The 14,586-nt window shown below is 45.3% G+C and overlaps 1 protein-coding gene across 3 annotated transcripts in view; it reads left to right on the top strand.

Moving 5' to 3' along the window:
- Positions 1–4,662: 4,662 nt before the first annotated feature.
- The window catches only part of LOC308235434 (uncharacterized protein), a 29,637-nt gene continuing 19,713 nt past the window's right edge, over positions 4,663–14,586 (top strand). Inside the window, exons 1-3 of one of the 3 annotated variants that reach the window (XM_080644228.1) lie at positions 4,663–4,830; positions 7,141–7,287; positions 13,637–13,763. In XM_080644228.1, coding sequence (XP_080500354.1) covers positions 7,273–7,287; positions 13,637–13,763 — 142 coding nt within the window. In that variant the 5' untranslated portion in view covers positions 4,663–4,830; positions 7,141–7,272. Of the gene's footprint in view, positions 4,831–6,999; positions 7,288–13,636; positions 13,764–14,586 lie in introns of all 3 variants that reach the window. The other 2 variants (XM_080644229.1, XM_080644230.1) reach the window with 2 other exon arrangements.

The raw sequence follows: 14,586 nt of genomic DNA, 5'->3' as shown, positions 1-14,586 counted from the left end.
TTGTCTATGATGGAACCTTTTTCAATGAAACATACTTTGTATTAGATGCTCACTAACACATATTGTGGTAAAAATTATTGTGGGTACAAAGGGAGATATTATTAGATATTGATCAGTGGTTTCACTTCTTTTTAGGCTTACATTACAGAGAATGTGCCGCCATACAAAATGTTGCAGAATTAATGATTCCTTATTGTTTATTTTTCACCCCTGGATATGCCCCAATCTGGGCTCAAACCCGAAATCCTGGCACATTGGGATGAGGTTCCAACCAGCAGAGTTACTCCTTGGCCAGGAAAATATTAATGAATCTTTTTGTTTTTGTTGTTGTGAATCCTCATCTGAGGCTATTTTTCAATTGATCTTTAGAGAGAGTGAAAGGAAGGGGAACAGAGAGAGAGAAAAAAATGTCTCTGTGGGAGAGACATTTGTACCTCCTGCAAGAGTCAGGGATGTACCCTGCAAGGTAGATTTGTCCCCTTTGTGGAAATCAAAGCCAGGACTCTCAGTGCATGAACCAATGCTATATCCACTGAGTGACACCGACTAGGGCCAGAATTAATGATTCATGAGCTAAAAATATGTCCCGGTGTGTTCTTCAGTGTATCTATTTGGCAGGTTTGTTATCCATACCTGACAGATCATTCGCAAATAGAAAACAAAACAGGAAATGGATTCAGGATTCAGGGTGCGGTCAAATAGGTTATAATCCTCCATAACTGTAATTTTGCTACTGTTAATGAATCGTAATGTAAATATCTGTGTTTTCCGATGGTCCTAAGCGACCCACAGGTTGAGAACTGCTGCTGTAGAGCCTAAAAGACCATCGGAAAACACAGATATTTACATTACGAATCATAACAGTAGCAAAATTACAGTTATGAAGTAACGAAAATAATTTTATGGTTGGGGGTCACCACAACATGAGGAACTGTATTAAAGGGTCGCGGCATTAGAAAGGTTGAGAACCACAGGCCCTAAGTGAGAGCAACAGAGAAGGGCTCAGACACCCCAGAATTACGTGCGATGAGGAATGCTGGTTGATTTAAGCCACTAAACATTGGGGTATTTTATTCCACAACAAAGACTCTTTGTAAGAGGAAAGAGTTCCTGAGATTGAGGTGCTCAGTAATAAAAACCTAATGCGTGTGGCAAGGCCTTGGGACTGGCTAGTGGAAAGAAGCTGGAAGGAGACTGTTAGTGGACTCTGCAGGCGAAGGAACTAGGATGGAAGTCTGGAAGGACGGGAAATCGTGGGGTTTTTTTGTTTTGTGAAATCATGTTTTGATCTAGTGAAAAATTTAGCAAACCTTTTGCCAAGAGCACATGAAGCAGAAAAACCACCTGGGCAACCTGTAGACTCATAAGAAATATCGAATATTGCTACATTAAGAGAATCCGTTTTGGGTGGTTTTATATAACAGATAATGAACTTGAGATGCTCTTAAGGACTGAATTGTGTCCCCTCAAAATGGATATTTTGAAGGCTTAACCCCCAACATATCTGTATTTGGACATAAGGGGTTTACAGAGGTCATTAAGGTTTCATTAGGTCACTAGAGTGGGTCCCTAATCTGATAGTAGGATCCTTATAAAAGGAGATAGAATCACCTGTCTGTACATATTCTTCAAGTTGTACTTGGATAATATAAAGAAAGAATAGTTTAATATTTCTCAGCTAAGTCAGAAATGTTTATTTTTGATGTGTTTAATTTTGGAATAGGTATTACATGAAATAACAGGTGTGTAGTGAAAAAACAGTATTTAAGGAAATTTAATTCAAGTGTTGGACACAACATTTGTTTTAGTAATGCAGTTTATCACAATGTTCTTTAAAAGGTTTATATTTAAGCAATGCTATTGTCCTAAATGATCACATGTCTTAGTCACCCAAGTCTCATACACCAGGTCGTGTCTCTCTGAAAGGCTCTGGAACTCAGCCATGTTGAGTTTTGGTCTCCCTGGGGAATGAGGAAGGGAGCAGGAAAGGCTGCTGGTGTGAGTAGGAAATTGCCCGTCTACCCAGGGAGAGTTGTGGTTTCACCTTCTAGTTCTTCCTCCTCACACAGACCATTGCAATGTTTTGTTGAATGAAAGTGCTTACATGAATTCCAATGGCAGTCATGTTCCTGGGTTCAAGCCCCATTCCCATCTCCAGCCCCTCCCTGAGATCCCAGTTCCTACAGAGTTGCTTCAGCCTCACTACCAGCATCTGCCTGCATGGCCCGGTGGGAGGCAGGGGGCTGGGGCAAATTAGCTCCTGACATAACCCTTTCAACTGTTCGTTTCCAACACACGTGGAAAATCTTTCTGAGTGCTTTCACAATATATTTGAAGCTAAATGTGTGAGTCAGTGACTTCCAAACTTCACCATTGAGAATAGAGAGGGATGTTGTGAAGCAGACAACACTACCGAAGGGCATTTCATTCCATTATCAGTTTTAAGGGGGAAATCCACAGAAATGTCGGAAATTTGGAGATCACTTTTACCACATCATTTCTGGAGGTTGCATTTGCCCCTGTGGATTGTATCCTCTACCACAGAGAAGGCTCCTGTTTGATGCAGGTGAGGCTTCATCAGGGTTTCTGTCAGGGCATTCCCCTCCGTCCCATTGGTGTGTGGATCCGTGTTAATCCAGGATCACACCCACTTGTTTACTCTTGTTTTGTAAAATGTTTTTCAGTGTCAAAAAGTGAATATGCCACTTTTCCTGTATTTGAAGTATTTTGCCTCTCCCGAATCTCTTTTGCTTAAATTACAGCCAAAACTGTCTTGGAATTTCGATAGCTAATCTACTTATTATGTAGACACTCGGACATATTAAGGAATGTCAGTTTATTTGTATCTGTTTTCTTTATCATTCTTGTGTCATTTTCAGTGTGTAAGTCTTTCAAGTCTTTGTAGAATGGATTGTCTTTATGTGTTTATCTGTTTATTATATGTGGTGTGTTTTCTGGTTTTGGCGGGCAATACTAAGGGTGATATTTTGTTGGTCTAAAGCAATTAAGTATTTATATAGGTTAAACACATCCTCTGGTCTGATGTACTCTACCTTAGAGGTTTCTAAATAAGTAATATCTTTAAAGTAAATAAAGTTTTATAAAACTCGAATGAATTCCTATATTCATGAAAATACTGGAAAATAATCAAAATCAACAAAAAAATGATGATGGGAATAAGTAAACTGACAATAGTTATTCTCATAACTCTGTTTTAAGTGTTGTTGATTTTAAAATTGTATTATTTTGCTCTAACCGGTAAAGGGCATGTACCTTGGTTTCGGGCACATCCCTGGTAGGAGGTGGGCAGGAGGCAGCTGATTGATGTTTCTCTCTCATCGATGTTTCTAACTATCTCTCTCCCTTCCTCTCTGTAAAAAATCAATTTAAAAAAAACCTTAAAACAATTGTATTATTTCCCATATATAAGGAAAACTAACAGGAGACATTCTCAATTAATATACACTGAGTGGCCAGATTATTATGACCTCTGAACACATAGTAATCTAGCCACTCAGTAAATATGTATATTTACTGAATTCGTGCATGGGTGGGGTCCAGCCACCCTGGCCAGGGGGCGGGGACATGGGTGGTTGGCCGGCCTGCATGCTGGTTGAACTCCTGGTCCAGGGGACAATTTGCATATTATCCTTTTATTATATAGAATATACACTGAGTGGCCAGATTATTATGCGTTCAGAGATCATAATAATCAGGCGACTCGGTGTAAAAGTCCCATTAACTGGGTTATAGGGACTACTAAAGTCAAAATATTCATTTAAAAATGCATTACCAGAACACAAAGACTAAAACTTACGAAAAATATTTATGCTTTGAAAAATACTTAAATTAAAATCTGTTTCCCACAGTGTTGGATGGGACCTTATCAAATCAGGTACCGAACCATGAATGGATATCTGGGTCTGTCTCTGACACCCCATCCACCTGCTTCCCTAACTCAAGCTGAGTCTCCATTCAGATGGGGGGACAGGGAGGGGCTGAGAGAGCAGGCTGCCCTTCCCCTCCCCCCTCCTCACTGAGGGTTTAAGGATCCAGGCAAATCAGAGGCAGGAAGTTTCTGGTTTCAAACCCAGTCTGCCCGCCTTTTGAATTCTCTGTCACTTCACTGTGAGAATGTGTTGCCGGCCTGTGAAGATCCTGGGAAAGACACCTCCTGGGACATCTGCAGCTGAAGGGCAGGCCAGCCAGTAGCTCTAAGCACAGCCTCTGGGATCTGGAAACTTCTGTGTGAATTCCAGATTCCTCCGCCCCTCTCTCTGCTTTGCCACAGCTGCCATTTACTCGCTAGCACCCTAATAAAAGAACAGCCCCTCTACCTGGGGAGCCTTGTGCCATCAAAGGGCACCTGACCCTTTCCTCCCTTTAAAGAAGTAAAATAAACGCCCTCTCTCTGCTCCTGTCTCTTCTCTCCCTTGTGAATCCTTTCGCAGCCGCGTCACCAGCCAAACCCCCAACAATGACGTGGAAAGTCCACCAGGAAGGGCTGTCCCTGTGGGAGGAGGTGAGGGAACCAGGGCTGCCCCCTTGCTCCTGCCCCGCCCTCCCTCCCTCTGTCCCTGCAGCTCGGCCCCTCCCCCATCGGGAGTCGCTCAGCTCAGGCTCTGGCCCCGCCCATCACGCAGGGAGGAGCATGCGCAGTTTCTTGCAGACCCGGAAGCGGCTGTGGAGAGGAAGGTGGCGGTTCCCCCAGAGGAGGTGTTTGTGCTTTAAAGCTGCTGCTCTCCGTCCTCCTCCCAGCAGGGAAGGCTGAGGGGCGCTGCAGGCGCTGAAGTCCTTGTTGAGGTCCCCGCCCCGGAGCCCCTCACGGCGGTGAGTCCGCGTCCCGGGAGGCTGCGCAGTGGAGGCGCCGCGTTCCTTTGGGCGGAAACTGAGGCCCTGGCCCGCGGTCTGTCCGCCTTTGGCTGTGGGCCACCGCCTGCCGCGCGGTTTTCCTGCTGAAAACCATTCCCAGGGCCGCCGGTCCTCCCCGCGGGGCTGAAAGTCTGGTCAGTGGGTTCCCGCCCTTTGCGCCCCTCCCCCCGCCCGGCGCTTTCCGCCCGAAGATCCCGGATGGCTCCCCGGCCTGGGGGTCTGCTCCCCGCCTTCCTAGGCCCACCCCCATTAATAAGGGGTCTGAATGCCAGGGGAGCGCAGTTTCCATGGGGTGGGGCTCAGGGAGAAGAACGCGGTGTCCCCAGAAGAGGTGACCTGCCCGCAGGGAGGGGCTTTGTGGGAGCGGTGACTGCGGGGGGCGGGGAACCGGGCTGGGGGGTCAGGAGAGGGAGTGAGAGAGACAGACACGTGGGAGGGAGAAAGGGCAGTGAGGGGCCCACAGAGAGGGGCCCATAGGGGGTGTGGGAGGGACTGGACGGTGACGGTAGGAGTGAGGGGGTAACTCTGGAAAGGAGCCTGAGGAGGAAGGAAGTGGGGAAATAGGGAGGAGGGGGAGCCCAGAGAGAGGAAGGGGGGCTGAGAGGGAGAGGGTCCTGGTGAATAGAAGTGGGGGCCACACAGGAGGAGGCAGGTCAGACAGAGACACTGGTTCAGAGGAGAAGAGTTTGGGGAGCGAGTGCAGGGACAGAAAGGGGGGCTCAGGGATGAGGGAGCAGAGGGGGAATCAGCACGGAGTCAGCCAGCTGTGGGGAGCAGGACAGACTGTAACAGGCAGCAGAGGGGCCACGGGCGTGGGGAGGGAAAGACGCGGATGTGCGTGGAGATGGGAGCAATCAGAGACCAGGAGAAAGAGCACCAGGGAGAAAGGGTAACAGAAGGTGAAATCTCTGAGGAATTTCATGGTGCAGGTGTAGGGACAGACAGAAAAGGGGAGAAAGAGCAGGGAGAGGGAGGGGGACACAGGAAGACTCCAATCAGCTTGGTTCAGTGCTTGAAGGTGGACCTATGAAATCAGGAGGTAACCTAACAGTTGGATTCCTGGTCTTGTTTTTCGTCTTAGTGCCCACTGGGAGGCTTGCAGGAGGCAGCCAATCAATGATTCTCTCATCATTGATGTCTCTATCTCTCCCTCTCTCTGTCTGAAATCAATAAAAGTCTACATTAAAACAAAAACCAAAAACATAGGAAGAAACAACGCTAGAGAGAAAGGGAACGGTAAGACGGAAACAGATCCATAGACAGAAGTACTTAGTAATGGGAAGGAGTGGAACGCTGATCTGTGAGTGCTCAGTGGATGGGATGTGGAGGATTCAGTTGTGATATATTGGTTTGTGGCTTTGTATGTTTAATTTAACAACTGAATTATTTAAACTGAGAAGTCACTACATTAAAAACAAAAAAGACCTAATTGTTTTTAGTTTTAAATATATTGTGTGTAGTTCAGATTCTGAGCCCTGCATTTTTTCTACTGTTTATCATATAGGGAAACATTCATTGGCACTTAGTAATATGAGGTGAGCTCAGCGTGCACTTGGTAAGGATGTCAGGGGTCCTCACAGTCGGAAGCTAGTTGTGTGAGTTGGTCTAATGTTCAGCACCTCTTCCTTCCCTTCATGTGATTTGTTCAATTCCTGACTGTGAGCCTCAAAGGAGCCGTTCCCCTCAAGTCCCTCTTGTCCATTTTCTGAAAATACTGAAGGATACACTGGATTGACCTGGAACTTTATTCCCACAGAGCCCATCTATTCATGGTGAAGTCACTTGGTCAGTATATTTCAATAGGTAACTTCTCCCAAAGGCTTAAGCCTGAAGATCTATTTTCTATAATTTTCTGGAAAAAGAGATTGGAATCCTACCTGGAAATTCTGCACGTGCACAAGTTCCTCCTTCAACCCCTCCAACTACCCAGAGGTCTCGGGTGTGCTGTGTCTGGTGTCTGGTACCCAGGGCTACTGAAACCGCTCTAGGGGAGCCTCGCAGGCCCCAGGAGGGAACTCGTTAAAGATGCCCTGTCATGGGCCCCAGGGCAGGGTTTTTCAGGGGAGCTAAAGGGTGTTTTGTTGTGTTTGGGGTTCAACAGAGCAGCACATGCTCTCATTGCTGTAGGAGTTTGTGGAAGTCTTTGGGAAGACAAACACATGAAGACAGAATAAAACCCCTCACCGTGTGGTCTCCTTGGAGGAGCTCATTGTTCCTGACTCTCCTGTGACCAAGGACAGGAGGGGGTGGCCTTGTCTTCATTTCCAGGTCCTTCTGACTGTGAGTGTCCTGTGAGCTGATTAACTGGCTGTGTGGACGCCTTTGAAGGCATATTCTGTGACTCCTCAACATAGTGTCACCTGAGAAAACAACCCAGACTCCGATCAGGACCAGGACCAAATGGCTGCTTCTCAGGTAGAAGATGTGTCTTTTGTCAGAGTCTATGTTTGCTTTTCCTTGAACGTCTGTTGATAGATTTCTCTTTCCCTTCCCACGCCTGTGTCCCCTCTGTTGCCCCTGTTACACTCTGTCCTGTTATGCACAGTTGGCTGACTCAGTGCTGCTTCTCCCTCTGCCCCGTCATCCCTAAACGCCCCTTTCTGTCGCTCCATTCGCTCCCCCAGATCTTCTCCTCTGAACCAGGCTATCTTTCTTTATCGTTTTTTTCTTTTTTTATTTTCATTTCAATAAATCTTTATTGTTCAGATTATTACAGTTGTTCCTCTTTTTCCCCCCATAGCTCCCCTCCACCCAGTTACCACCCCACCCTCTGCCCTTACCCTCCCCCCCACTGTCCTCATCCATAGGTGTATGATTTTTGTCCAGTCTCTTTCCGAACCCGCCACACCCCTTTCCCCCACCTAGAATTGACAGTCCACTCCCTTTCTATGCCCCTGATTCTATTATATTCACCAGTTTATTCCGTTCATCAGATTTTTTATTCACTTGATTTTTACATTCACTTGTTGATAGATATGTATTTGTTGTTCATAATTTTTATCTTTACCTTTTTCTTCTTCTTCCTCTTCTTAAAGAATACCTTTCAGCACTTCATATAATATTGTTTTGGCTGTGATGAACTCCTTTAGCTTTTTTTTATCTGTGAAGCTCTTTATCTGCCCTTCAATTCTGAATAACTTTGCTGGGTAGAGTAATCTTTGTTGTAGGTTCTTGCTATTCATCACTTTGAATATTTCTTGCCACTCCCATCTGGCCTGCATAGTTTCTGTTGAGAAATCAGCTGACAATCGTATGGGTACTCCCTTGTAGGTCACTAACTGTTTTTCTCTTGCTGGTTTTAATATTCTCTTTGTCTTTTGCTCTTGGCATTTTAATTTTGATTTGTCTTGGTGTGGTCCTCTTTGGATTCCTTTTGTATGGGGTTCTGTGCACTTCCTGGACTTGTAAGCCTATTTCTTTCACCAGGTGGGGGAAGTTTTCTGTTATTTCTTCAAATAGGTTTTCAGTATCTTGCTCTTTCTCTTCTTCTGGCACGCCCATAATTCGGAAGGTTGGTACGCTTGAGGTTGTCCCAGAGGCTCCTTATACTATCTTCATATTTTTGGATTCTTTTTTCTTTATGCTTTTCTGGTTGGGTGTTTTTTGCTTCTTTGTATTTCAAATCTTTGACTTGATTCTTGTGGTCCTCCTGTCTGCTGTTAGGTCTCTGTATATTATTTTTTATATCAGTCAGTGTATGCTTTCTAGTTGGTCCTTTTTCATATCCTCAAGGGTCTTGCTAAATTTATCGGCCTTTTCTAGAAAATTCTTGAAAAACCTTATAACGATGGTTTTGAACTCTATATCCAGTTGTTTGCTTTCCTCCATTTCTTTCATTTGTGACCTGTTTCTTTTTTTAAAAATATATTTTATTGATTTTTTACAGAGAGGAAGGGAGAGGGATAGAGAGTTAGAAACATGAATGAGAGCCCTAACCGGTTTAGCTCAGTGGATAGAGCATCGGCCTGCGGACTCAAGGGTCCCGGGTTCCATTCCGGTCAGGGGTGTGTACCTGGGTTGCGGGCACATCCCCAGTACGGGGCGTGCAGGAGGCAGCTGATCGGTGTCTCTCTCTCATCGATGTTTCTAACTCTCTATTCCTCTCTCTTCCTCTCTGTATTTAAAAAAAAAAAAAGAAAAGAAAAGAAACATGAATGAGAGAGAAGCATCGACCAGCTGCCCCCTGCACACCCCCCTCTGGGGATGTGCCTGCAACCAAGGTACATGCCCTGACTGGAATCAAACCTGGAACCCTTCATTCCCCAGGCCGACGCTCTATCCAGTGAGCCAAACCAGCCAGGGCTGTGACCTGTTTCTTTGTCTCCAGATTTTGGCTGGTTCCCTGAGTTCATAGACTGGCTTTGTGTGCTAGGTGTCCTATAGGGCCCAGTGGCTCAGCCTCCTCAGTTACCTGAGGTGGACATTCTTGGTGCACCCCTTTGTGGGCTGTGTGCACAGTCTTCTTGTAGTTAAGCCTTGATTGTTATTGGTATCACTGGGGGGAATTGACCTCCAGGCCAATTGGCTGTGACGATCATCTGTGAATACTATGGGAGAACTTCTGTGCTAGAGACACCGTAATGAGGCAAGACTTGCTTCAGTGGAGCTTTGGTGCTCACTGAGTCTGCCCCCCGAGTGTGTCCCTTGTGGATCTGAGGAATTGTAATCTGAATGGTCCTACTCTGACCCCTGGGTACACTGGCTCTTGGATCTCCAAGGAGGTGCTAATTTAGCCTCTGTCTGAGTCCACCCAGAAGGAGCTACGGAGACATCTGCAGATTCCTCTTCTTTGTTTGGGTTTTGGAGTTGCCCAGATGAGGCCCAGCTGTGAAGCACTGCAAGCTGCTGCAGGGCCTTGGGCCTTCTTTTGGATGTTCTGGGTCTCACTGACTTAGTTGCACTTTGTTAGCTAAGTTTAGTTTTCAAAGGACCAGGCCATTCTTATGCAAAAGCCTCTGCACACAGCTCGGGTGGGGCAGAGTCTCAGGGCGGAGCAAACAGCAATGGCTTCTCCTCAGCCCAGCCCTAAGAGCCCCCCCAACCCCCCCGGGTCTCAGTGTCCTGCAGTCATGGCTCCAAGCACCTCTGAGAGAAAGCTGCCCTCGAGTTCTGCCTGCTGCCCGACAGTCCAGTTTCTCCCCGTATGAGTCTGGGTCCCCAGAGTCTTGCCCGGAACTGGTGTTCAGAACAGTCGGGAGCTCGTGTCTCCCTCCCGCTTGAGAAAGCCAGCTGCATACTCAGTTGCCAACCCTCTACTTGCACGCACGCCTCCGTTCCTCTGCCTTTACTTCTGGACCGCCTTTGAGTCTCAGTGTGCTTTTCTCTTTCCTTCTAGTTGTAGAATTTCCACTCAGCCAGCCTTCCTGTGGTTCTGGATGATGTCCATTTTGTCTTTTAGTTGTAGTTTTTGAAGTTGTTGTGTGAGGCAGCAGTTCAGGTGTTTACCTATGCCGCCATCTTGGTTTCTCCCAGACTATCTTTCTGAAGTGACTCCCACTTCGTTGCCCATACTTCTGTTCACCAGGATGCCTCTCCCTCTCAGCTCCACTTTCTGTCTCTGAGACTCCTTCCTCTCCTCCATATTTCTCTACTTCTGATGTTCTTGCCTTTGCAGGTTGTTTTACTTTCCTCTTTTCTTATGATAGTGTCACCAGTTTCTATATTTCCCTCTCTCTCTTTTAATATATGTTTTTATTGATTTCAGAATGGTAAGGAGAGGGAGAGACAGATAGAAACATCAGTGAGCAGAGAGAATTCTTGATCAGCTGCCTACTGCAGACCCCCACTGGGGATCCAGTCTGTAACTTAGAGTGTTCAAGAATGGAACCCTGCCCTCCTGGTTCATATGACCTACCTCTGAGCCACACTGGCCGAGCTATACCTGTCTTCTTTTTCCCAAATCGATTTCTGCATTTATTTTTGCAGCCTCCCCAAGGTCAGGAAGCATTCCCACCTTTAATTAATGACTGTCAACCAATCAGAACATCCCTTTTGTGACAGATTTACCTGGGACGGCAGCCATCTGTAACATCTCTATTGGGATGGGGTCAGAGGCTCGTATATCTTGAAGAAGGGAAATGTAGGTTTTAGGTTCAAGTGGCTGCAGCATAAGCTCTTGATCAGGGGTTAGAAAATGCACATTTTACTGCTCATAATAGCTCAAGTTCTGTAAGAATAGTAAATGGAAGAGACTTGCTCACTAGATTAGTACGAAAGACTTGGTAGTTAAATATACTATGAACTTACAGACCACAAAAGGTCCCTGTGGATTGACACTTGCAAAAATTAATGTTTATTTGATCATTTCCACATATTTATCTTGTGAAGCCACATCTATTTGTGACTAGGGTTCAGGATCTGGAAAAGGGGCCCCACACAAATGAATGTACTATACAAGAAGTATGAATTTAGAAGGCCTGGGGGCCAGGCAGAAACCTATCTCTCTAATAGAGAGGCTCTCTGAAGCCCATGCCCTGAGAGCTTTTATTCAATATTAGAATACACATCTTGCCCTTAGTTTGGCAGGCAATCCGGTAACAGACACACTCTCTTAAAGGTCAGTAAATATTTGTAAAGATTTACTTTGAGACTATTAGGTGAGGAAATTGCTTGAGCCACCATTATCAAGACAGAACAATCGTTGCTTAGCTTTAGCCCTTGCTAAAGCTCAAGGTTCATCAGCCTTCTGAGTTACCTGTTGCACTTGCATGATAGTGTAGGCAGTGGATAGTTTCCAGCATATTTATTGGTGTATTTTTGAAAGTAATGTCACAGCAGTGGTGACCTGATTCCCATTGTTCAGGCCACCTGATGTTCATGTGGCAGAGGTGCTGCACTCACTGTAGAGTTAACAGTCTCCCTTTCTTAGTAACAGGGGTATAGTGGGAGTTAACGAAAGTTGTGCAAAGACTATTACTTTACATCTGGACATGTCCCTCTTCTTAGTTTGTGTTTGCTTTGCAAAACAAAGGACTTACTTTTATTTCCTATAGATCACTGGCTTTTTCATGGGACCTTTAAACAATCAGGCCTTGGTTCTTTAACTTTTCATTTTATTCTTTGCTCACATCACAGATAGACCCTATCTTATCATTTTTTTGTATTTTCTAGAAAGTTTCCAAGAATGATATATTAATGTATGTTCAGTTTCATTAAATTTCTACAACATAGCTCTCCACTAATGATATGTAAAAATTTTGAAAGTAATGTCATAGTAAGAAAAATGAGCTCTCCCGGCCTGGTGTGGATCACTGGTTGACAGTTTGATTCCTGGTCCAGGGCAAGTAGTTCCTGGGGACCTGTGGTAGGCAGCCGATCCATATGTCACTTTCACATTGCTCTCTCCTCTTTGCCTTTCGTGTCTCTACCTTCCTGCCTTCCACCCTCCAAAACTCAATGAAAAAAACTCCCCACCTGAGGATTCACAACCACATAAAGGCAACAATAGGTCTAACTCGTTTTCTATCCTTATGTTTTTCTCCTTATTGTGTTTATAAGACACAAAGGGGATCATACACAAATACATTCATGAGATTTATGGAATAACTAAACCATCTTGATTTCATAGTTGTAAAATATATGTCTGTGTGCCTAAACTGTTAATATTATGTCAGGTACATTTTTCCCCCCGAGTACCTTTTTGTAAATTTCAGATAGGAAAGGAGAAGTAGGGAGAGATAGAAACATCAATGATGAGATAGTATCATTGATCGGCTGCCTCCTGCACACCCCACACTGGGGATCGAGCCCACAACTTGGTTGTGTGTCTAGACCGGATATCAAACCAGTGACTTCTTGGTGCATGGGTCAGCGCTCAACCACTGCTCCACACCAACTGGACCAGGCAGGATAATCTTGTTGTAAAATTACTCGTAAATTTCCAACTATGATTGTGGTTCATGTGTCCTATTCTATGAGAACTGAGCTCCATGAACAAACCCTTTTAGTTCAAAGTTCTACATGAATTTTTTCCTTTTGTTCCGTGTATTCAGAAATGTGGCACATGATGCAGAAACATTGGCATCACAAGTGAAAATTGAGCTTGATACACAGATGGAAACACAGGCCTCATCTCAGAACCTGGATCAGAATCTGTGTCTTTACAGAAGTTCCTTTCGTTGTGGTCTTCTGCACAGTTGCAAAGAAGTCCCTATACTTCCAACCCATCACGTCATTTACACTGAGAAATATACACCACTGACCCTGAACGATGCAAACACAGCACTCAGAAATCCATATGTCTGTGTCCTGGCCTTAATTTTATCTCATTTTATTTATTTTTTTAATATATTTTTAAGTATTTCAGAGATGAAAGGAAAGAGAGAAAGAGAAACGTGTATGATGAGAGAGAATCATTGCTCGCCTGCCTCCTGCACACCCCCTTCTTGGGATGGAGCCTGCAACCCAGGCATGTGTTCTTGACTGGAATCAAACCTGCAACTCTTCAGTCTATCCACTCAGTGCAGGTCATAGTGAGCAGGCTGACACTCTATCCACTGAGCCAAACAGGCTAGGGCCATGCCTTCATTTTAAAGCTTATTTTCCACTAAAGTAAAATCTGTACCGTGGGTTTGTGGACATGTGTCATCCTCATTTGTCAGTGTTAGAAAACACATCAGAGAATGTTACGGGTCAAAGTGCTTTTATTGGGTGATTCAGGATACTCCCTTAGGTCCAAACCTCTTCTCCTTAAACACTGTTTCCATGTTGGGTGACATTATGAACTCTTCTGGTGACCTCTTGGTAAATGTGTCTTTTCTTTCAGGGACCGTTGACCTTCATGGATGTGGCCATAGACTTCTCTCAGGAAGAGTGGGAGTGCCTGGACCCAGCTCAGCGGAACTTGTACCTGGATGTGATGTTGGAGAACTACAGCAACCTGGCCTCCGTGGGTGAGGATGACTTCCTTACCGAGTTCCTACTCAGTCTCCAGGGGTTTGTTTCCTTTATTATTTGAACACCACCGGCCTGGTGCATGAAATTCTTGCAGTGGTAGGTCCCTAGGCCTGGCTTCCCCGCCTCTCGGGCTCCCCCTTCCTTTGCTCCCTCAGCACCTTGCTGCCTTTGCTGGTCACCTACCACGTTCCGCGCCGCCCCTTGGTGGTTAGTGCAGGTCCGAATGAGTGACTGAGTTCCCACTCTCCCAGTTGAACTCAGGAGCGGACAATTTGCATAATAGCCTTTCCATATATAGATAGATGTCTAGGGACTTTCTGCTTTCTATGGTGAATTCTTGCTCTCGAGGAACAAATTGGGCTCTAGCTGGTTTGGTTCAGTGGATAGAGCACACTGGCCTGCACACTGAAAGGTCCTGGGTTCAATTCTGGTCAAGGGCCAAAGCCAGGGTTGTGGACTTGCTGCCCAATATGGGGTGTGCAGGCGGCAACTGATCAATGATTCTCTTTCTTTTTTTTTTTTTTTTTTTGACTTTTAATAAATCTTCCTTGTTCAGATTATTACAGTTGTTCCTCTTTTTTTCCCCATAGCTCCCCTCCACCCAGTTCCCACCCCATCCCATGCCCTTACCCCCCCACTGTCCTCATCCATAGGTGTACGATTTTTGTCCAGTCTCTTCCCACACCCCCCACACCCCTTTCCTCCTGAAGATTGTCAGTCCACTCCCTTTCTATGCCCCTGATTCTATTATATTCACCAGTTTATTCTGTTCATCAGATTTTTTATTCACTTCATTTTTATTATTTTTTTATTTTATTT

Source organism: Plecotus auritus, assembly GCF_963455305.1.
Source record: "Plecotus auritus genome assembly, chromosome: 10".
NCBI classification, from domain to species: domain Eukaryota; kingdom Metazoa; phylum Chordata; class Mammalia; order Chiroptera; family Vespertilionidae; genus Plecotus; species Plecotus auritus.
This window is presented reverse-complemented; position numbering and strand designations above follow the sequence as displayed.